This window comes from Cottoperca gobio, chromosome 12, assembly GCF_900634415.1.
Source record: "Cottoperca gobio chromosome 12, fCotGob3.1, whole genome shotgun sequence".
NCBI classification, from domain to species: domain Eukaryota; kingdom Metazoa; phylum Chordata; class Actinopteri; order Perciformes; family Bovichtidae; genus Cottoperca; species Cottoperca gobio.
In genome coordinates, this window is record NC_041366.1 from 3,118,682 (window position 1) to 3,143,983 (window position 25,302).

General features: G+C 39.4%; 1 protein-coding gene across 3 annotated transcripts in view; it reads left to right on the forward strand.

Moving 5' to 3' along the window:
• The first annotated feature begins 586 nt into the window (after positions 1-586).
• Positions 587-25,302, forward strand: part of onecut2 (one cut homeobox 2) — a 34,307-nt gene continuing 9,591 nt past the window's right edge. The window contains exons 1-2 of one of the 3 annotated variants that reach the window (XM_029444910.1): positions 587-1,564; positions 1,616-1,943. In XM_029444910.1, the coding sequence (XP_029300770.1) occupies positions 725-1,564; positions 1,616-1,943 (1,168 nt within the window). In that variant the 5' untranslated portion in view covers positions 587-724. Of the gene's footprint in view, positions 1,944-25,302 lie in introns of all 3 variants that reach the window. The other 2 variants (XM_029444909.1, XM_029444908.1) reach the window with 2 other exon arrangements.

A 25,302-nucleotide genomic window follows, 5' to 3' on the forward strand; every position in this document is an offset into this window, starting at 1 on the left:
TGAACTGAATATTTGGTTCCACATTCACAATATCTTCAATGATTTTTAATTAATGATTTTAGCCCTTATATTGTCTAATTCCAGTACTATCAGATACATAGGGAGGAAATGACACAGGTCAGTGTTGACACCTTGTACTCACATTAAGTCCTACAGACAAGTCACTGTTAGCATCGTTTCAAAGCAATAAGAAAATGATTTGTTGTTCAAATCCCACTCAGAGCACCTTCTTCTCCACACCGCTGCAAAAGCGCCGATTGGCCAACGCTCCCTCCTTCTCTACTGGCCTCTTTGATTGGTCAGCTGAGCCGTCAGTCTAGTAGGTGACGCCCCTCCATCAGAGCCCGCCTCCCCCCCTCCTCCTCCCCGCAGCAGGTTGGGTTGAGCGGTCGGCTAGGGGACCGTGGACAGCTCCCGTCTGAGGATCAGAGTAACGCAGGAGGAGGAGAGGGCTGGATATGGGGGAGCCACCGCACAGGCCCGTACGATCGAGATAAAAACACTTTTTTTTTTTTTTTTCAAATGTTCACCTACTGGGGAAAATACACAAAGACACCGAGCTGGAGAGGCTCAAGGAGGACGGGGGAACAACCGAGGAAGTGAAGGAAAAGGGGGGATACGGCTACTGACCCATCCCGGCGCATCAGGGGAGAAGCAGCGAGAGAAAGGAGGAGAAGAAGGAGACATAATTCCGCTCGACCCGATGGACTGAGAGGACAGATGAATGAAGACTGCCTACACTAACGCCTATAGATGTCTGGCCAAGGACCTAGACGTCTATGCCATGAACACGGACATGACAATGGACGGCATCGGCAGCCTGCATGGCGGGGTGTCCGTGAGCTCCGTGCTCCCTGATGTGGAGCTGATGAGCGGCCACAGCCCGCACCACGGCCGTGGAAGCTCATCAGGGGGACACGGGGCGGCGGCGGCAGCGGCGGCCACCCTGCGGATACACCAGGACCTGGCCGCCGCCGCCGCATCATCCCGCTCTGCCATGGTGTCCGGCATGGCCACGATACTGGACGGCAACGGGGAGTACCGACCAGAGCTGTCGCTGCCGCTGCACCACGCCATGAGCGTGCCCTGCGACACGTCCTCTCCCGGGATGGGGATGAGCGGCACCTACACCACCTTAACCCCGCTGCAGCCGCTGCCCCCCATCTCCACCGTGTCGGACAAGTTTCACCATCATCACCATCACCACCACCAGCGGCTCTCCGGGAACGTGAGCGGGAGCTTCACCCTGATGCGGGACGAGCGGGGGCTGCCGGGCATGAACAACCTATACAGCCCCTACCACAAGGACCACATGTCCGGGATGGGTCAGAGCCTTTCCCCGGTGCTGGGTAACGGGCTGGGCTCCATACACAACACCCAGCAGGGGCTCCACAATTATGGGACCCCGACGCACGGAGGCCACGATAAGATGCTGAACTTCGAAGCGCACCACACCGCCTCCATGCTGGCTAGACAGGACCACCACCAGCACCGAGGCCTCGGCGGCCCGACGGCCGGGATGATGCCCCACTTGAACGGGATGCACCACTCGGTGCATCAGGCCGTATCCTCGGCGGGCCACCACCCCCACCCCCACTCCCACTCCCACCTCCAGTCTCCATCCCACGGGCCCGTGTTGGTTTCCAGCAGGGAAAGACCGCCCTCCTCCTCGGGGACGCAGGGGGTGAACAGCTCGGGGCAGCTGGAGGAAATCAACACCAAGGAGGTTGCGCAGAGGATCACGGCGGAGCTGAAGAGGTACAGCATCCCCCAGGCCATCTTCGCCCAGAGGGTGCTGTGCCGCTCCCAGGGGACCCTATCGGACCTCCTGAGGAACCCCAAACCGTGGAGTAAACTAAAGTCAGGCCGGGAGACCTTCAGGAGGATGTGGAAGTGGCTGCAGGAGCCCGAGTTTCAGAGGATGTCGGCACTCAGACTGGCAGGTAAGAAAACAACACATAGCGGTGCCATGCTGGTGTTTTGGTTTGCTTTGTGCGTCGGGACAAGGAGAGGAATTTAAATCTCCCCCCATAAAGAAACATTCTAAATTATTTCCCCACTGTCACTTTTGATCTTTTGCTGGCTTTGTTTTGGTGTTTCCTCGTGGCTCCTTTCCTGCACAGCGCTCCAATCTAGATGTATGGAATTTATTTAGAATCACGCGTGTTATGATTAACATTATTGATCAATAACAAAAAGGGATCGATAGGAAATGACAAGGTCACGGGATTTCCCTCCAACAGTCCCCTCTCAGCGCTGTGCAGTAACCCAGATTATATTCTCCTGTCCCTGTACGTCAGTGGGAAAACACAGCACTTTCACTAAATGCATTAATCTGCTCTAAACTGTAACCAATTTAAGGTTTGAAAATTAAAAAGCCCATTAAGAAAAAAAGGGAAAGAGGAAAAAGGCAGTGCTTACAAAAGAATGCTTTAAGTTTGAAAATGTTGCACAAAATTTGGGAAATAATTCATTATATACATTGAAGTTAAACTCAGGCGTCAAGGAGTGAACATGTTTATTCTCACTGTTGTTCAGTGGCATCATGCTTTTATTTTAGTGACAGGGATTCTATTATTGAGCTGGTGATGTTACTGTCATTAACCCGTTAAAGGCTTACTGTATTTTTATGGTATTATCAGGGAGAGGTCTCACAAAAGCATTCACGGCAGGCAGAGAGGGTCGGGAAAAGAGAATTTGTGAGGAGCTTGAAGTGATCATAAACATGAAGGTTTGTAGCATCAGTGGGTCTGGTGCCCCCTCTAGTGAGGAGCCTGGTTTCTGTCCCAACAACAAGCCTCTATTCTCTGCAACAGGGATCAGAATCAGAGTGGATTGTAATGAAGGAGTATTGTGGGGTTTAGTTTATTGTAAGATTTGATCACATTCAATGTATTTAGAGGTGTTTTCTTATGGTACATTTGGATTATGTAAACTGGATTTCACATGAAGGAACTATAGCATGTTGCAATTTCACTTGGTATTCTGCAAAAGTGAAAACATAACTGTAGTGTTTACATTCGCCTGAGACCTCTTTGGGGGATTTTTCATATGTTTTTAAAGCAGCTCGTTAGTGTAAAATCAGTACAAAGAAAACACGAGTCCTGTCAGTTCTCCTCACCCAGTTTCTCGCTGTCTTCATCTAATGTTCAGATATACATAAACATATATATTTTTTAAATTCAAAGATACCAAATACATTCAGTAACACAGGTAACTAAAACAAAAGCCACATTCAAATGAAACAGGAATGAAGCATGTAAGTGTAAGTAGCCTATTTACAAATACATCTACAAATAAATCTCAGTCATCAGGAGAGGGACACTTAACCCTTTAGTTTATCTAAATAACATCTAGATCACCAACACATGGAGATACTTTGTGTTTGTGCGACAATTGTTATTTTCTCTATTTTACAAAGTTCTAAAACTTTTGAATCCACATGTAATATAATTAAAGGTGTCCAACAGTAGGCTTTGCAACAAATACATTTGAGCCTTTCTGAAATGACACTTTAATGAGCTGCCTGGGGATACTTTTAAATATCATGAACTTTAACAAAACAAAAGATTAGGTTTTAAAGCACTTTGCTTCAGTACATTTCACTGGTTCATGCACTTCAGGAAAATACTTACTCCTGTATTTAACCGCTGCATTGGCTTTTTACAACGGAGTTTCAATGTGCACAACTCTCATTACTCCTCATGTTGTGCACATGGCAAGCAAGATGAAGAAATGTGTATTAAACTGTATCTTACGTCCTTTATTAGAGCATCCCAACATTGTAAATGCTTTTGCAGAATCAACTTTATTTGACTCTGTCAGTAGCTCTCAAGTTACAAATAACTAAACAAAGTCAACAAAGCTGAACAAAGATATGGACACGAACAGCCGCATGCTCAGACAAAAGGTTGGAAAATAAAAGAGATTCGTCAAAGAATATTTGATATGATGGAGAACGAGAAAACTTCCTTAAATTCATTGTTGTCGAGTAAAAACAAACTATGAATGTTATAATGTTCAGCTAAACTGAAGGATTTAAGCTACTTCTGGGTGGGGAAATTGTCATACTTCTTTGGGTGAAAATAACTCTAAAACCTATTTATTTATAATTCAAATGTTTTTTATAAATTCTCATTGTCATGAAGCTTAAAATGAAGCTGTTTTATAATTTCATGGAAAGTTTACATTTTGGAGATAAATAGTTTTCATTGGAGAGTTTTACTGTAAATATAGATAATAACTATGAAAAGACTTTAATTTCAAGAAGGTCCTATCATAAAACCTGAAGTGTGTTTTTACTGGTAACACTCTTCTTTAGATGATTTTGATATGATAGGTTTTTATATATATATATATTTCCAGTATCTGCAGAGCAGTGCTGATACTAAAGGGGATTATCCTGGTGAAAGCAAGTACATTGAAGTATCATACATATATCATACCTTGTTTCACATTTAACAAAACATACATGTCAAAATGACAACATATAGAAATGACATGAAATTATGTACACATAATACAAATGTACTGTTAATTTAATGTGGAGATTACTGTGCTCCCTTTCCTAAAATATTCCTAAATTGAGCATAATTATTAATTTTTTCAAATTCCTATAATAATTCTATAATAATCGTAGAATTACTTCATACTTGTAATAGTAGTAACACTTGCATTACTACTCGTGTTGTCTTTGTATTTCACAGATTATCATCATTTCGCTTTAACAAGATAAAACATTTAACAACAGCCCTAGAAACAGACCAGAGATCAGAAATAAGAAAAACTTATACATACAAATAACAAATAGGTGAGAGCAGATGTTCCAAATATTTATAAATTATAATAAAGTTAGGTTCATTCAGTTTATATTTATGGCAAAGATATATTAGGTATTCTACTAGGCATTGACCACTAAGTTTATTCCTTTCTTATATAGGAATATCACCCAAATGATACATATTATACACTGAATGAACTCATGCTCTTAGTTTGTATTCAGTATAAGTATAAAACAGTAAGTGTCTCCTTTATTTCCTATAGTGAATATAAACTTTGGTAAATGACACAAACAGCGTTTTTCCCTGCAATATATAATATTCCTACATTATTCCTAAAACATTGCAACTGTTTCTTTCTCACAAGATCATAACAACAACTTTGAATGAACCCATTTTAATTCCAATATAGTATCTCTCTAATATTCCTGCGGCAGATCTCAATGTGTTTGCAGTGTTTCCACAGTGAGTGTATGGAGATGATATCGTATTGTAAAGTCATATATCTGCCATGGTTTCATCTGACACATCCTGGTGTTTGTTCTTAATATCTGCTCGGTATTCTTTCCAGTTGTTCGGATATTTATTGTGATTTTATTTGTGGTGTAAATGTACCACAAAGTGTCTGAACAGTGTTTGAATAATCACTGCAAATCGGTGATGTATTCTTTTCCTTTTTTCCAATTAATGGAGATCAAAACGTCCCAGCACAGACAGCTGATTCTCAAAACATTGATTGGAATTTTGCATTTAATTAGCTTACATTCAGTCAGTGGATTTGGTTCGGCGTAGACTCTCATATTTTTAATGTGTGCACATGGTAATGTGGAAGAGATTATCTCTGCAGGATGTGACTGTTATTTCATTAGGGGTTCTTTGATTTCCAGGGCTGGTATTTGACAAAATATGTTAATAGGAAATGACATGAAAGGTGGTGTATGGAGGGTGGAGCTGGAGGAGAGCAGGGGAGCGTTCATGCAGATCACACTTTGTGTTGTAAAATGTCAGCGTGCAGACGACACTGAACAGCCTCGTACTCGTACTGCGTGATGGAGCTGTACTCTTCTGCTTTGCCTCTCATAATGGAAAACACTCGCTGGCTGCTGTGTGTGAGACAGAAGGCTACCTGACCTTTGGTTACCGATACCGAAACAGTATTTTACATTAAGGAATACACAACAACCTTTTTTTTCGCTTTCATTTAATAAACTAGAGAACCAGCATGCCTTCTGATTGACATGCTGTATCTTATCAAGCTATTGCCACAAGTTCAAGGGGCAGTTTTGCTGAGTGAAGCCAGTGCTACAACCTAGAAGCTAACAGTGTTTAGCCTAGCTTAGCAAACTGGAAATGAAGGGAAAGCTTGCTAATTTAGCTCCAGTAAAGTAAATAAACACATCTTACATTTTCAAAGGCCTTTACCAGCAAATCCACAAGAGACCGGCCGTTGATTTCTCTTTTTAAAGACATCTTACAAGTACATAACATGTGCAAAAGGGAACATAAAGCTAAGAAAATAAAAATAACGCTACGGTTTAACACTAGAGGGGGGAGGATAAAGATCCTAAACATTCCTAATACAGTACAAGCTGTTACGGTTTTAGTTTCCTTTTGTTGTATAGAGTGTTGAACTGAATTAATGTTTTGTTTGAACTCATTGCTGAAGCTAATAAAGCATGGTTTCATGGTACCTGTGAATTTACATTTACGGATTTGGAATTTGGCCGATTTAGGGTTTTTTCCACGGGAACAAACAACATAATCCTCCAAAGCAAGATAAAACTTTTTTTGGAGATTCTCTTCTGGATTTTTGGATCAATTCAGCATTTATATGCCACAGAGTTTTGTTCTTTATTCGAGCAACATGTAGCCTATAAAGATAGGAACAGAACATGTATCATGTAAATCCCACAGCTTTGGACAGGGTTAGGGTTATGTTTAAAATATTTCTAGGTAAGAACATCAATATGAATTGCTTTCTTTCTTTTCTAGCTTGACTCTGTAATTGCCGTCCTGTGGTTTCACATAGAATGGGTCAATAGTGTGCAGGTTTTCACCTCAGAAACATGCTAACTCATCTGGTTTATGTGGAGACACTCCTCGCAGTATCTTTCTACTCAGGTATTACATTTAGCTCATTTCATCACTATATCCTCTCTCCACAGTGACTTTAAACTGACTGTATGAACAGAGAGAGCCTCAATTCCTAAATCAACAACGCTACAACCAACCAATAGAGCTGAGGTCAAAGGTCAGAGCTGCAACACTCAGACAATAGATGGAGCAAATATCCCCCTGACCCTGAGACGAGCAGAGAGGAGAAGGAGGAGCAGCCGGGGGGGAGAAAGAAATGCGAGAGCTAGGAGACAGGGTTATTTATGGTTATTCTCTCGCTGTTACATTACCCACATTCATGTTCTGTGCATTCACTGCATTGAAAATATTAATGATTATACAAATGATGTGGTGAATCTCATCACATTCGTCTTTTGGTTATTTTAGGTTCTCTCTTTTAGTTCACTTCCTCTCTACTCATGTCTGTTAACATATGTTTTTCTCTCATGATGTAGTCCTGCTTCGAGCTTAAACGATTAGTTGATTAATTAAATTATTGGTCCAATTAAATAGTGCCGATTTTAATTATTACGTTATTTTTATTTGTTTTACATTAAATTACAAATATTGTGTAGTTCCAGCTTCTTTCTCTTAAGAAGAATCTTCTGTTTCCCTTTGTATTGCATGATAGTAATTAATGATTACTTTCTCCTTACTTTAATTGATATAAATGTTTGCTTAATGCTTTTGTCTGTAGTTTCTGAATCATTTCCCAAAAAAGGTTTCCTGGGGAGAAGTATGCTTGTTGGTACTAAATATAGGACACATAGAAACAGTGTTCAACTGGTACACTTTGAATGAATTCCTTTAAAAAGACTGCCGGTGGGACCGAGAAACACAAAACACAAACTGTAGGCCTAAATGGAGAAAAAGGTTTCCAATAATAAATGAATAATTGATTAATATTTCCCTGTAAAATGAAGCATTATAAATTCTTCTCAAATGGAAAAGGCATGATTGCACTTTTCTTTGTACCGTATGTATCGAGGGCCCACAGACGGCTGCCCTCTCTTTTGAGCACTTCTGGGATTAAGTGTTATCCTAATTTAATCATTTTCTTTTTTATATCATAAAAGAAACACAAATCTCTATGTTTAAATGTCTCTCTGGAGCTTTTCCTCCGTGCCTCCTTCTTCTCTCCTCCTTCATTTTGAAAATGTTTCTTTCTCTTGCCATCTTTCTCCTCCCTTGGACCTGTTCCTCTGTCTCCCTCTCTTTTGGGGGGAGGTATTATGTGGTCGTCGGGGGAATTGAACACAAGAGCAGAGGCAGCAGCGGCCTGATGAATTATTGATGGGAATCTCTGCGTGACCCGCCTCGGTCTGCTCACTTCACTTCTTCTTCACCTCGCAGCCGGGTTAACCAGGCAAAATGGAGGGAGGGAAGGAGAGAGAGAGAGAGAGAGAGAGAGCGAGAGAGGAGAGAGAGAAGAGGAGAGGGGGGAGAGAGAGAGAGAGAGAGAGAGGAGAGATCGGAGAGTTTGACAGATGAGAGTGATATAGGCTAGAGGGGGAGAGGCTATATATTTTTATTTTAGCATATAGAGGGAGAGAGATTCTTTGGGAGAGAGGAGTCTCTGTTCTTTTTTTTTTTTTTTTTCTTGTCTTTGAGATTTTGGAGGACGAGAGCCCTCTCTCATTTCTTTAGATCTTTTTTTTCTAGCGAGAGAGAGCGAAAGAATCCATTCTTTGGAGGAAGCTGCTGCCTGTGACTCCAAGTGAATTAATGATGAAACACAACAATGCTCAAATCAGTGTTAGAATATAATAGTTGATATAAAAGCTGCAGTAGGAGCCGTGGTCAGCACAAACACACACACACACACACACACACACACACACACACACACACACACACACACACACACACACACACACACACACACACACACACACAGAGGAAGTACTCTAACAGTTTACATGGTTAATTCAGTATAATGTATTCTTCCACAGCACTAATTCCATCAGTACTGCAACAGAGTCGTGTCATGCTCCCACACTGCTGCTCTCAATGTCTCTTTTAAACACAAATGCTGCTCTCATTGACATTCATTCAAAACACTAGTACTTTGCCTTTTTTTCAATTGCTGTTAAATTGCTGTCAATTATAAATCAACACAGATGCTTTACATTAAAAGCTTTTATTAATGAAGGAACATTCGTTTTTAGACAATAAGGATCCTTTATGCCACAGAAAAATAAGAAATATCAGACTTTGGATACACACCACAATACTCATTGGTGTTGTTTTATGGGACCTGCTGAAAATCTGAACGACTGATCCTAAATATTTTCCATTTCACGCATCCTGCTGCAAGCAGACACAGTGCATTATTTACGAGCCATACCCTGCTTTATGACACAGATTACCAGCAGTAACTGCGTGTGTGTGTATGTGTGTGTGTGTGTGTGTGTGTGTGTGTGTATGTGTGTGTGTGTGTTTGGACTTACAGTTTCAGACTGTGGGAATACATTTTGTGTCAGTTTTCAGGGTTTCTGTTCTGACCTCCTGCATATTCACAGGCTGCTATTGATCTGTCATAATGGATTTCAGGCTGCGGAGGGGAGACTTTTGATGTTTGTTTGTGTGTCAGCGTGAGAAGATTTGACAGACGCTGATATCTCTGTCCTATCCTGTCGATAGCCGCTTTGGAGGCTGGAAACTGAGACATGACAAAGTCTGTTTACAGGTGTTGGGGAGAACTACTGCGTAGGCCTATGAGAAAAACATTGTATAAAAACGTTCACGGCTTCAGAGGCAGTCTGAAAGGTCTGGTTGCAAGTGATGTCACTTGAGTCGGTGTCGGTTATTCCTGAAGACTGCAAGTTTGAAAAATAAATCTGGGATTGTGGAGTTAGAAAGAAGTGAGTTTACCAGACATGTGCTGCTCTTCTCTGCTGCAGGCTGGAGGCTACATTAGCTGCTACCACCCGAATCTCTGCCCCAACTAGTGTGTTTTATAAAACGCACTGACAAATGTGCTATTAAATCATTTAGATGTGAGGGATTGACTTTTGTTAGTCAATGAACTCCAACATAAAAGACTCAACTTCCACCCCATATGAACATTTGATCTTATCTGCATGTCCTATCTGCACCAGGAGGAACTCATGTGTACGTGGGTGTAAATGCACTCAGCATTTATTATTTATTTATATTTGCAATCGTAATGCGATCGGATCATCCGGGCTACATCTGGAGGAGGTCTGGCTCAAATTTTGATCCGTCAGATAAGTCTGTAAAATGGCGTGTGTAGATAGCATCTATACAGTTTGGTCACCTAAGATCACCGAACTCTGTCTCTTCAAGCTGTTTGTCAAAAAGACACAAGCTCTTCTTTTGCAAAGGAGAAATGAGCAGATCCCACACAGCAGCGTCGCTTTGGGAGACTCTTAATGGAGTGCTACCACATGCAAGACAAGGGTAGTTATGCTAACACTGCTGCTCCTCCGGCTTTGATTGTGTTTTTACAGTATAGGCTATGTAATGTTCTAAGGAATAATAGCTTACGGAAGCCTAACGCTGTCTCATGATCTTTTGTCATATTTGTCAGATTGATCTTGCGTGTGGAACAGTTGCAGTTAGGTTTAGGCAACACAATTGCACAGTTAGGGTTAGAAAAAAAGTCCATGGTTTGGTTTTAAATAACTAAGTTTGTTACGTAACTTAAGATACGGATGTAGCGCGTCAGTAAAAAAAAGATGATACTTTTGGTACCACACGGGACACGAAGGCCTCCCTCCCTCACGCAGCGGACTTTCTCGCTTATTATAAACGTCTGTTGCTGTCGTCTAATAATGACACATATAGGTTTACATGGGAGTCAGTTGAAAGCCCGCTGTGTGTCATACAGACGCTCGAGGGGGCTTTGTGCCCAAGCATGGGTATTTGGAGCCCTGGGAGTGAGACCAAGCTGGAATACCAGCTGTAACTGTAAATGCAAAGGCCGGAGAACTGATGTCATTATCTAGATAATGTATTCAGAAACAGATTGCAGGTGATTGCCAGGAGGAGGCTGGAGTTAAAAGGTTTTGGTCTTGTTTTTGCCTGTCACTTATTTAGAGACTCTGACTGCATCATATTTATTCAGCAAAGCACCAAGCTCTTTATCAAATCTGCAAACTCCAAACATCAGCCCTGTGCGTTCAGACTCTTTGCAACCTTCATTGTAGCGCCCAACAAGAGAACCAGAGGAATAGTGTAGTGATTTTTTGTTAAGTCTGTCCACACCAATTAAAGCGGCCCGGTGGTGTTGAAGTAGTAAAAGTGTTGCCGGGGCCAACTGAGCTGCTCGGGTTCAGAGGAGAAAATGGTCCTGTCGCCGCTATATTACGGCGGTCAAATCAAACGTGACACCTGGACTCTGAGCTCATCGAGGCGGAGCGCACAGAGGATACACACCACACAATAAATCCAAGCTACACACACACACACACACACACACACACACACACACACACACACACACACACACACACACTGACGTACAGGTTGGAGGCAGCAGGGAGGAACACAACTCTGAATCATGCTTAAAGAATACCATTCTTTTTTTAAATCTTACTCTCTCAAACCTGTAAGGGACTTACTAAATCACTGGAGTACTTCTTTAATTCTTTCTTTATGATTTATAGAACATTTCATTACTAAAAACAAAACATAGAATAGAATAGATACATAAAATACATTTATTTTTTATGGTGTTTGACAGTTTTTGTTCCTTCTGATTTATGGAGTGAAACAAAGAGAAATTCAAAATCACCTTTGTAAAAACCTTAGACTCTAAAATGACAACAAAATGAAACATTTTGAACCTGCTTTATCTCATTTTCACATTTCTGTTTAGGGAATGTATGTATGTCTAATAATATAATGCCTCACTTGCATATTTAAACATAACATTTCAGAAAAATAATTTCTAAATGTTCATGGTGGTATCTATTAGTAGAACATATTCAGCTGCAGTGTCTCCTCTCAACAGGTCCATGTCAGTGTGTGGGAGCCTGCACATAAAGAGCTTTGTTAACAGTATAAAACTGACGGGAGGTGCTGACCAGAACTAACAGAGCTACCTGTTAAACCACATGCAATGCTTTTAAAGGAACCATCTGTCCCAGAAAGTCGGCCCTTTACTCTGTAATCTGTAACTATCTGCGTGTTGATTGACTAATGATTGAGTTTGGATCATTTAAAAACCTTTTTCACATCCGAAGCCAAGTTGTTCTGGCTTCTTATGTTTATTCCAATGTACACGAAGCATATGGATTCCACATTCCACATGTGTGTGTGCTAATTCATCTCACGTGAAATGCTGTTTCATATGCCACATTAATTCACACACATTTATATTTTTCTTATAGAATGTTTTTATACATTTTCTGACATTTCACATACTGTATGTAGGATACTGTAGTATTTTTAGAACCCTCTTGATTTGATGGTGCACGTCAAGAGGCTTATCCTGTAAACAATAAAACATGTTCAACGATCCATTATATCTTTGCTCATGGTGTCAGAGTCTCAGGTCCAATCAATATCGGAGACTCATGGCAATTTAGACCTGACCTAGAATGCAGGTGGACAACAAAGTCTGGGTCTGTACCCTTGTTTGGGCCGGGTTCAGCAGGGACGTGTAGAGCAGGCTGATCAGTTGTCATTACCAAAATGTCAAACATTACATTTGATTAATTTATTGATGTTTATATGAGGCACATAGAACACCGTTTAACAGACTGAGCCGACTGAATGTCACTCCCCAATCCCATTTATTCTTCTCTGTCGCTGTTGGTTTGTTTTCGCTGCTTTTTATGTCTTCTTCTCTTTCTGTCTTTGCTCTCTCGTTTCCGTCCTCTCGTCGTCCCTCCCTCCCTCCCTCTGGTTCATTAGTATTGGTGTCGCAGTGCTGCTGAAATAACTCTGTCCGGAGGCGTAATGAACGACGACAGGCGGGACGGAGCCGTCAGGCAGCAGGCAGGGTTTATGGTGGAAGACAAACAGTATAAACACAAGCTCTGCTTTGACCTTGTGTCTGACCAAGACCCTGTATTTATCGATGAGGATGACAAACCAAAAAATTAATAATTACATTTAAATTGCATTGTTACGATTATGATTTGTATTACTATTATGGTTTTTATTATAAATATTTACTATTAGTATTGATATATAAAATCAGTTATGATGAAAAAAATGTAATATACAAATAAATAGTCAATATTATATTAATAAAAATAGCTGGAAAAATAATATTGTATATACAGTATTAATAGTAATAGTAATAATAATAATAATAATAATAATAATAATAATAATAATAATAATAATAATAGCAGGGTCTTTTTAAATAGAAAATATCAACAATAAGATTTTATATAAAGTTACAATATATATATATATATATATATAATTAAAAAGCTTGATTTAATAAATTATATATATAATATTTTTCACAAGAGCATTTATTTAGTATTATTATTTAGTAGTAGTATTTATTTATTTATTATTACTATTATTGTTTTTGCAGTTGTTGTTGTTGTTGTTGTTGTCATTGATAAGACAAACCAACAACATTATATTTAAAAAAAAATGATTTTTATTATTAATAACTATAAAAATGATAATAATAATAACACAACAAAGGACATACCAAACACCAATAGATTCTTACTTGTATCTCGTGTGATATGTCTGTTTGCTGCTTCAGCGGACAGTTCTCTGCATGTAAATGTGCTGATGTGTATCTATAAGCGATCAATACTCTGATGGTCAGATACTGAGACCGAACACAAACAAGGAAGTGGACGCATATTCTGTTTGTTGTCCTTCAAGCTCCCGACTCTGCTTATGTTGTTGTTTTCTGTTATTTTGGTTTCTCTCTGTCTGGGAGTCAGTGTTTTTTTTAAACGTGTGTGTGTGTGTGTTTGTGTGTGTGTGTGTGTGTGTGTGTGTGTGTGTGTATGTGTGTGTTTGTGTGCGTGTGTGTGTGAAACAGCAGTTTTGGGCTCCACTGTGTGTCCGGATGGATTATGTGGATCGATGGCTGTAATCCTGAGCAGATTAAAAGAGCATTAATACTGGCAGCGATAACGTAAACTGTGCGGACCCAGATCTCCATTGATCTGCAGGAACCTGATCCAGACCAGTTCCTGGAAGAGATGGGGGGTTTTTTTTTGGGTGGGGGGAGCTGACATTATATATCTAAATGGCTCATATAATAATAATAATAATAATAATAATAATAATAATAATAACATGGAATGCAAATGAATAACTCAGTAGTTGAAAGGTATCAGTATGATCTGGACGTACGTTGATTTCTCTCTCTAATATCTGCACATGGTTAAGGTTAGATTGTGATTTCAGGTTTTTAAAAGTGAACTATATTTTCACTATTGCCTGTGAAAATCATTTGTTGGTGTTGTGAAAGTGGTTAAGATGTTGGGTTATTTTCTTGTGTTATGTCAGTTTGAATGTGTCCTGGGGGGTCGGGGGGTCATTCATGTTGGAATCAAGATTTGTATCTATTCACAATTTACAAATATTAATTTTTTTTAAAACACCTAGTGATTGCTATAACACACTGATGTCAAACTTGTGTCAAGCATTATTGTGTAATTTGTTGAAAAATCACACAAAACACCAGTTTTACAAGTTATTAAGTTATCATTTATTTTTTAAATGGGCATGTTTCTGAAAAATAAAAAGGCAGCAAGCTTTACTCGACCAATTGAATTTATTTAACAGGCAGCATTTTTATTTATTGTATAACTTGAACTTGTTATTCTTGAGGTCACTAAGAATTGAGAAATACTAAAAACCTTTGAGTAAAAAGTCTTTATGTGTGAAAGTGTAGCATGTGTTTGACCTTTTGTCTTAGGTTTACCTTTTTGTGTTACAATATTGCAATCAGTTGATCAAACTTTTTCAAATTTAAAAACTCCACAATCTTATACACACTTTACTTTACTTTCACGCCATCATTTGCTACACCACCTTTATTATCGCACAGCACACTGGAGTAGATCCTGACCAAACCAAACCAAAACGTGACTAAGAAAACAAAGCACTTTTTGCACTTATTTCCCCCTCTTGCTCCCCTCCCGCAGATTTGGTGGTAAAAGCATTAAAAGCAGCCAGTGTGATGTGTATCAGACAGATGGGTTTGAAGGGAACCCTCTTCTATTTGATTGTGCCACCTAACTGGATTCATTAAGCTGAATCTGTCTGTTATTTGATTATGTTTCATATTGGATGGATGGCATCCACTTGTGATATTGCGGCCTTTAATGGAGACAGGTTTAGCAGAATGGAGCAGACAGAAAAACATGTTGGAGAAAAAATTGGAGATACAGACAGAAAATAATCAAATGGGAATAAATAATAAATAATGACACCAAATAGAACAGAAGAAGTAAAACCAAATAATAAGCATAAAGGAAATAAAAGAGAAAGGAAAGCTAAACTGGGTAGGAAAAAAAAGAGTAAGAAAAAGAAAATACACTAAAAGTATATGTACACTTGTGAATCTTTCATCTCTGAGCTGCTTTTTATCTCTCGGAGCAGGAAACCAGATCAACTTGTATAGCTTGCGCTGATCATTTAGAGACAAACCCAGCGGTAGCTGCCAAACATTCTTTTGATCAATCACGGATTACAATACAATCTATTGATCAGAGAATATTATCTTTCTGCCTATGTTTGTTCTCTGTTGGAGCTGTGTGCTGTGAGACTGAGCGGCGATGGCTTCAGGCAGCCAAAAAACATCACTGATAAGAAAAGGTACTGAGAGGCCGGTTAACTCATCATCTATTAGTCTGTCCGTGGGTGTGTGTGTGTGTGTGTGTGTGTGTGTGTGTGTGTGTGTGTGTGTGTGTGTGTGTGTGTGTGTGTGTGTGTGTGTGTGTGTGTGTTTGTTTGATGTCCGAACAGAGCTTCCCTCCGACTTATCCTCACTGTAAACATTTAGCAGGTTAAAGGTTAGGTTCGTGAAGTTTCTGTCAGCGACATTTGCTTTTGACATCAAACTTTATTTTACTTGTATTTGTTTTAACCCTTTTGACTTATCGTATTTTTTCTGGGATTTCACATGGATTTCTATTTGGGACGACCACGTTGGAGTTTGGCACTATAAATCCCATAATGCTTTGTTTGATGCCAACAGGTAGTGTCATTTTGCCATGGAGGCATGATCAAAAGACTGCCTATTACTGTGCACTATATTTACTCTCCATAGTATTTTAACCTGCAATAACTGAACAGCAAAAACAAGCTCCAACACGACACTGACAAATCATCACTTAATAACAACAAACAACAAAGGTTCAACAAAGTATGTTGAACCTGTTGGCAAACAGTTGCTATATTCCGGCAGAGATTGAGCAATATTAGTGTTCTCAGTTTGTGTCCACCTGATGAATGTAAGTTCAATATTCACCCTCTTTCAGCTCTGCTTTTGGTCTCAACCAAGTCCTGAGGGAAATTATCTGTCTCTTTAGCTGCTAAATGCTCCAGTATGTTCACCAGCTAGTCTCTAACTGTGATTGTCTGCTGTTTGCTGTTGAGCAGGTTGTTTACAGTTGGTTTATAGAGATTGTTTGTTGCAGCTGCCTGCTGAGGCCGAAAACAATGCTAATGAAAGCAGTGAGAGTGAACAAAACGTAAAGTTGTGGGCCAAAGAGTTTATCACTATGAATGACTCCTTTCACGTATAAGTACTCATGTGATCTATTGGTAATAAAAAAAAAAGACAAATTGATTGTTGCAGCTTTAAGTGTTTAACTTCAAAGGTTGTGTATCGGCAATAATCTGGTGGTACTGTAGGTATCGTAATAAAGGGTTTACGATTCAATATATTCTGTAAACAATGCGATTTTTAGGAAATCTTTCATAGAACTCACCACCATATGCATAAGGTCTGAGAAAAAAAGTTCCTTTTCTATGCAATTAGAAGAGTGGGATCAGCTTTTGCAGCCGTCGCATCTCCCTGTAACATCCAACATCATAGCACTACTATGAGAGGACACACTGAAGGCCCAGACACACCAAACAGAACCAGAACAGACTGTTGCATCGCCTCATGTCGGCCGACTAGCACGTACACTCTGCACCTGCGTGAGAGCAAATAATTATCCATACCAGCAGGCGACGAAAGTCTGTATTCATCATTCAAAATGGGAACCGACACATACACACATCGAAACAAAACGGCGTTTGCCGACCATTTTCACAAAACTGTCGCTCACCACTTGGCTTCATTACAGATGGCCATGTCGTTGTGAAAATATCCGAGTATTGGGATGATCGGACGATCGTGAAAAGGAACTCTGACACTCTGTGTGAGCCTTCTTCACTTTAGTTGTTTGTTGTGCACTGATTTCCTAAAGCTGAACAGCCAATCAGAGTGATTTCTTTTGCCATAAAAACCCAGGGCGACAGACGCTCACTTACGCCCCGACATTGACCGACGGCCGATCGTTGGCTTGGTGTGTCAGGGCCTTGAGAGTCCAGCTCATACATTAGTCCAACACATTGCATAGAAAAAGCAAATAATGTGTCAAACTGTTCAGAAAAAGTCTGATGACAATTGTATTGATTAACAACACTTTAAAAACAAGGTAACTACATTTCAATGTTGTATTAGTATTGTTTTCATCATTGTTGTTCTTTATTATTATAGAGATGTCTGTTTGCTTAGCAACCTTACAAATTGCTGAATAGCAGAGAAATAGAGCGGAATGAGACAAAATGGAAAACGAGAGAAGAAGACAGAAGAAGACAGAGAGACAGAGAGACAGAGAGAGAGGTGGATGACATCAAACTCCTCTGAGGCCATTTCCTCATCAGCTCAATGACATCACTGAGCCACCAGAAGCTGTGATTGGTCGACCCATTTCTCCTGGTAAACAACTGGAGATACATTACAGTGTGTGTGTGTGTGTGTGTGTGTGTGTGTGTGTGTGTGTGTGTGTGTGTGTGTGTGAGTGTGTGTGTGTGTGTGTGTGTGTGTGTGTGTGTGTGTGTCTGTGTGTCTGTGTGTGTGTGTCTGTGTGTGTAAGCGGTCAGAGAGACCTTTGTCCGGTGATGTCATCACAGACTGTGTGGACATACAGATTATTCACTGATAAACCATCTCTCTGGACACACACACACACACACACACACACACACACACACACACACACACACACACACACACACACACACACACACACACTCTCTCCCTTTGTTCCTCCTTGGTACAATCAGTCATGGAAACGGATCTATCTATTTGTCTGTATATGTGATGTAGTGCAGGATGTACTCAAGTAAATATCACTAGAAAACAGAACGCTTAATTTTGTACCTTTCAACTTTTTGTATCTTGAGGCCCACTTCTGAATGTTTAAAACATTTCCGAGGACCACCTTTCCAAATAATAAGAAAAACAAACATGGCAAAAACAGGAGAAAATATAAACTGGGCTGTAAATATGTGTTATGCAACTTTCAGCTGTAATGACCAAATTAAATATTCTGCTTACCCATCACTGCCTGCCATTATGAATCCAAAGTTTTGGAGCTTTTACTGCCAAACGGTTGTCTCCAACATCACTTTTTAATTTAAAAAACAATCCATTGTGTGTCACTGCCTCCAAGGAAACTAACCACCCCATTGTCTCTTGTTACATTAATGATTATGTGGTATAATCCCTGGGTTTAAAGGATAAGGTGTTATTCTACATATTGTGAAGAATCAAAACCAACAATGTGTTCATCCATCTCACAATACTTTCTGACTTCCCTACCCTGTCTGTGGTACTCCAAACCCCTCATACTGAAGATGTAAATCTCTTTTTTTTTAAACAGGTACAAATATACAATTACATTTTTTTTAAAGACTTAGCAATTTCCTAAAATAGCCAGTCACTGTAGTCTTTTAGCAAACAATACTCAAACAGGAGGAGATGGTGTTATTTGTTAGGGACTATTAGTGAGTATTTGGGGCAACAGGACTGCATTTGTTGGATTTACTCAAAATGAACTACAGTGTGTGTGTTCATGGTAATGAAGAAACACGTCACCCAGTGCAGCAGTATCTCAATTATGTGTTTTTAATAGCTTCTGGACAACGATGGAGCTCTATGGCACAGAGGAAGAAGATATATCAGGCTTTGATACACACACTATACACGTTAGTAGATATGCATTATTGGTTTTGGTCTTTTCATGAGATTTAAGGGCAACAAGAAAAATACATATCACCAGCCATACCCTTTAAAGAAACAGTGATTGATTGATTGATTGATTGATTGATTGATTGATTGATTGATTGATTGATTGATTGATTGATTGACAGTGAGTGAATTGCTGTCATTTTGACTGTCACTTTAAGTAAAAAGACTACTGTACAGCCATGATAGCGGCTCAGCAAGGCTGGACTTAGGTACAGTGCTGCTTTTAACAAAATACTAACTTTCACATGTTAACATGCTCACAATGACAATGCTAACATGCTGATTGCCATTTTCACAATCATAGTTACCTTGGCCAATGAGGTTATATTTTTTTTTGTCTGTCAGCATGATTGCAAACGGTGTGGACACACCACAAAAAGTAGGGCGACAGGCGCTCACCGCTGGCCACCCATCAGCTTGGTGTGTCGGGGCCTTTCATTAACATTGCAAGATAGGGCATTTGTGCTGCATTCATGTGTTGTTGGGATAATGAGAAAAGTGTGTTCACAACTGAGAATATTCATAGAAATAGCTAAATCAATGTTGTTTTGCACGTTTTTGGTTATAACAAGTTGTCTCTAGAGGGACATATACTGTATGAATTTTATAGCAATCCATCCTATTGTTGTTGAGACGTTTCACAAAAAAACTAAAATGTCAACTTCAGGGGTAACTTCGTGCTCTGGAATTGGAGGCAGGAATTTTCCATTTCACATGCTAAACAATTAATTGAGTGATTAGAAAAAAAAGCTGATTTACTTAGACATACCACATTTGAATTTTGAAGCTCAACAATTCAAAAGAGAATTAAGCCACAAAAATACCAAAAAGAAAGCACTTAAAAGCTAAAAACCCTTATTTCCAAAGTGGCCCTTGAAAAAACACAATGAAAACAATGAAAACATACAAATCTAGTCGCCCTTGCAATGCCCTGGTTCAAACGCCCTCCCTTAAAAGTGAACCATCAACACTCCCCACAAAGCTGCCTTCACTTTTGTTTTAAAAAGTCTGATACTGTTTTGTTAAAGGATAGATATTCTTACAGATCCAGTCATGCGCAGTGATTGTATGTGTGTGTGAGAGAAACAGAAAGAGAGTGTCTTTAGTCTGTTGTTCCGTTTCCGTTTATCGTCTCAACACGGAAGGAGTAAAGCATCGTGGTGCATTAAGCACAACCACATACACACACACATACACACACACTCACACACACACACACACACACACACACACACACACACACACACACACACACACACATATGTACATACAGACAGCATTGGAGCAATCAGTGATCCACTATAAGCATGTGTGTGTGCGTGTGTGTGTGTGTGTGTGTGTGTGTGTGTGTGTGTGTGTGTGTGTGTGTGAGTGTGGGTGTGTGAGTGTGTGAGTTTAAGTGCTGAGATATGATGCATCAAGTGTGTTTGCCAGGCTGCCATGCCGAGCCTCAGCCTCTCATGAAGTCAGCAAGCTGTAATGTACTGCAAACTACTACTAGCAAGAGTAAAGATTTTTTACAACCATGCGTTCATAGTCTTTGACTCACACACACCATAATAACGGCATGGGACATTGTAAACATTAGCTTTATTAACCCAGATATCTAGTGTTACAAAGAGTGTATGTATGGGCTCATTTCTTTTTTTGGTGTTGATTTTTACTTGCTTGGTGGTAATCTGTTGGTATTTGGTTAAAGGTGGTTGTTTTGACTAACTGACCTAATGTTAGATGGTGATGTGGCCTATGACCATGGATATTTAGAAAAACTGGTGTTACCCAACCAATGTAGGTCTACCCGTAAAGCCTCACGGCTTAATGTCTTTCCCAAAAGACAGACATCACATTAAGGAAGTAATGACACCATTTCTTAGGACATTTAAAGATAGTAACAATGGCACTTTAACATCATACTCCTTCCATCCATTATGAAACAAATACATTTTATTTATTACAGTTAAACTCAATTATTCACCCATTAATAATATTTCATAATTATTATTGGATTATATGCATGATTTGCATGGTAGAAACTGACCAAATAACATGAAAACTATCCCCTATTGTTTACCATAAGAGAGCTTCAATTCTTTTTAATGAAGTTGGAACTTCAGCCTGTTTAAAACCTTCTCAACTATAACCCATCTTCTATTGTAATCCATAGTTTCTCTTTTAATTTGGTCAAGAACATCTACATTGCAAAATGAAGGGGTAACTATATGTTGTATTATAAATATATACAAATAAATATATATATAAAACCCCTTACAATCTATTATTGAATCTATTAATACCTATTCAATTCTACTTCATTTGTTAATTAAAGGAATTTCAAATGTAGGAGTTTATAACTGGTTTGGTTTTCACTGTTTTAAATAAGTGGCTTGAACGAATTACATTACTTCAATTAATTATAAAAAAAATGTGTTGTAATTTTTTTAACTTGAACTTATGTGGAGATGCTTTGCACCAGTTCAGCAAATCATGTGACTAAATTGTCAAAAGCCTGAGGCAGTAGACTTAATTAAATGACAGTTAACAGTCATGATTATTTGGGGGGGAAAGTCACTGCAGTGACATCATGAACACATCACACACATTAACAATGTAACCATGTCACAGTTGATTAATGATTTCATCAAAACATCGCTCAGCTCTGCCTGCTCATTGAAGCGTCCAAATGTGGCGCCACACACAAGCAGCGAAGTGTATGTAGGGCGACTTTACTACTTACCCTGCACTTATATGCCCTCTGTGTAATGGATACCAAGGCTTAAGTGGTAATGGTCCAATAAAAAAAAGATGCAGAGAGTGAGAAGGAAGAGGAGAGACATGGAGAAAGGAGAAAGAGGGAGGGAAGAGAGAGACAGAAAGGCAGGAGGGGCAGGAAGATGAAGGAGAGGAAGGAGACACAGAGGCAAGGAGACGTGAAGGGTTTCTTTAAACCCTGCCTTTAGAAGAGGCAGAAGAAAGAGTTTTAAGAAGGAAGTCAGGAAAGTAAATAGAGAAGAGAGTTAAAGGGAGATAATGGGGACAAAAGAGAGACGATGGAAAATAAATGAAGAAAGATGGATGACACATGAAAGAAAAAAGGGGAAAGAATGATGAGAAGAGAGACGAAGGAAGGAGAGGAGAAGCGAAGTGATGAAAGAAAAAAAGAAAAGGCAAGACAGAAATAAAATACTAAATGACAAAAATAAAAAACAGAGACACAAAGAGAGACATACGTAGATATAGATCTATATGTAGATATTGAGAGAGACAGAGCCCTTTGTGCTATCAATCCTCTTTTCTTCCAGAATGAAGCCTGTCTGTCTGAGTCTGTAGAGTCCTGACAGACATCTATGGTTTATATTCAGCTGCTATATTGATCTTCAAACACTCTGCTCTCTCTCTCTCTCTCTCTCTCTCTCTCTCTCTCTCTCTCTCTCTCTCTCTCTCTCTCTTCTTTTCTCTCATTTCTTCTTAGTCTCTACCTCTTTATCTCCATCTCTCTCTTTTACTTTACTGTCTGGCCATGAAAATGCTAAATGAAGAAAATGTCCAACATCCCCAGAAGGAAACCTCCCTGTTAGCTCAGAGTACATCATTAGCTGTTAACAACCACAGATCTGGTCCAAGCCCTGTATTGTATTAAATAAGTTGGTGGACATTTTTTATAATACTTTATTTTCCCGGAGGGAAAATCTTTGCTTGGGCAATACAGGACAATTATACAGATACACCTAGCTTATCTTATGGTCAGACAGCTCTCACTGTGTTTTTATGATTGTTAAATGAACATTTTAGATCAATGCTTTGATCTTATATTAAATACATACTTTTTAGGTATTGATACAGTTTCCTGTGAGTGCAGTTTTACCACCTGGTGTCGAGTGTCTGGTAGATGCTAATGGTAAACAAAAGGAATTGTATACAAGCTAACATTAATGTTGTAACTTTCTTAATGCTAATGTTACTACTGCGTGTTGATGGTTAAGGACACTCACAGGTTATCTCTGTTTAGTCTGGGTTAGCGCTATCAATGCTAATAACTGCTGTTTCTCTAGAGCTGACACATTTATACATGCGAAAACTTGTCGATACTCGGGCCAACATTGTACATGTTTGTCAAATTTCTTTGAGTAGCTCTTCCATTTGCGTCACATATTGCATTGTAGGAAATAGTGTCCATCAGCAAAAAGACACGTTCAGTGTGGAGACAGAGGATGTGATGGTGAAGCTGCCAGGCTGTGATCTATCTTTGTGGTGAGGATGAAAACAGTCTAATGACTGCTGAGCTCCTCTCTCTCTCTCTCTCTCTCTCTCTCTCTCTCTCTCTCTCTCTCTCCTCTCTCTCTCTCTCTCTCTCTCTCTCTCTCTCTCTCTCTCTCCCATTTCCTCTCTTTAAACTTTTAATAAACTGTATTTCTTTATCACACTTCATGAGTAAAATGCAACACAATATGCTCAACACAAATCTGATAAGCATATCTCTTCTGAGTAAATGACATATTTACAATCAAACAAGGATTCATTTAAATATTTAAAACACACTTGAAAAATCAATGTTAAAAGTATGTCTTAATATTTAATATGTCTTCCATATTTATTTTATTATATTCTTTATTTTTAGCTGAGTTCATCCATAGATTTATGTTACAAAGTTGTTGAGTCCTGAGTCCTGAGTACATGAGTCCTTTGGACATATGTATTGTAGATATACAGCTGGGGATCGTCTGTGAAATGAAATATGTCAAGTCTATTTTAGCTAAGGAGTGGTTGTCCATGGCCACTATGAACTATTAACAAATTATGTTAGACCAGGGAATGTGACAAGGAGGGAGTCCATGCAAGAGTTGTTATCTTATCAACCAATCTATTTCAATTAAGCTTTAAATAAGGCTAGTCCACATGTACACAGGTATTTTTGTTCGTTCTCAAAATAAATCCCCTCCATAGAAGCACTGGTAAAAAATAAATCCTCTTCCAAAGGAAAATGCAAAAATACAATTGCGCTGTCAAGACCAGTGGGCAGGTTGGGACTCTTAAAACCTCTGTTTAATACACTGATGTGTTTGCTGTGAGTGTTACCAGCTCTTGAGGCTCAGCACTTGACTCAACCCCTTTCAAGTGAACAGAGAGAGCATAGGTAGCATCATGCCTCTCAGTTGCCATATTGGAAGGCTTGACCTCTTGGCTGATTGTGTTTTTGAAACCTAAGTCTCAAAAGATGCAAACAGACGTGGTTGATTTCTGTGTGTGACTTAAAAAGGATAATTTCACCATTTATTTAGCCTGGTTCAACACTTGTGAACCAGCGCCTGCATCTCAGTTTTTTTCAGCAATTACATTTTTTTGCATTCATGTCATGTGGGATTTGACCTACTGTTTATGAGCTGTTGTTAGCTGTCTAATTAAGCTAGCATTCATATAACTCCATTAGTTGGTTGAAAACTTCGTCTCTGGCTGACTTTAGAATGTTTCCATTTTGTTTTAAATCTTAGACACATGTGTACATGTACATGTGTGACGTCAAAAAGAAGATTCTAAATCCTCCATTTCCGTCATGATATATTAAATAAAGTTACGGTGACTGAGGTGTTCAGTACATGTTCGAACAAATCCTTTTAATACTAAATGTATATTCATTGTGTTTAAACCTGGTAGATCTGCACACGTTGCAGATAAAGATTAGGCTACACTAATAGTATTAGTATTAAACTATTTGTAGAATTAGCCTACAGCGGTTGCAGCGTAGGATTGTCTCCGACTCGTGTGATGCAAAGATTTCCAATAACTCCAGAGCTTAGTAAAGTAAAAATGTATTGGGAAAAGATAGAGGTAATCATTTCCAAAATTCACAACATACTTTTATCTAATGAAATGTTCTGCTTCAAACCATATGTGTTGCCGTTTATCCTTTCAAAAGCAACATTTTCACTGCGGACATAGAACCGCTCTCCCCTCACCCCTCACCTGTATTAACGGGGCGGCCCAGCAGCAATCTAACAGCACCATAAATATCATTTATACGACCACAATAACAAAAGGGTTTTTAGGGTCATGTCGTCACAAAATATGACGTCAGACAATCAAAGCTTTACTCGAAAACCTAATTAGAAGCTTTGAATTCAATTCAAATGAAATTCGGAGCAGCCCGAATCTTTAAGGTCAAATCTTCACTGTAACTGAAAACTGAGTCAGTGTTTCTGACCATCA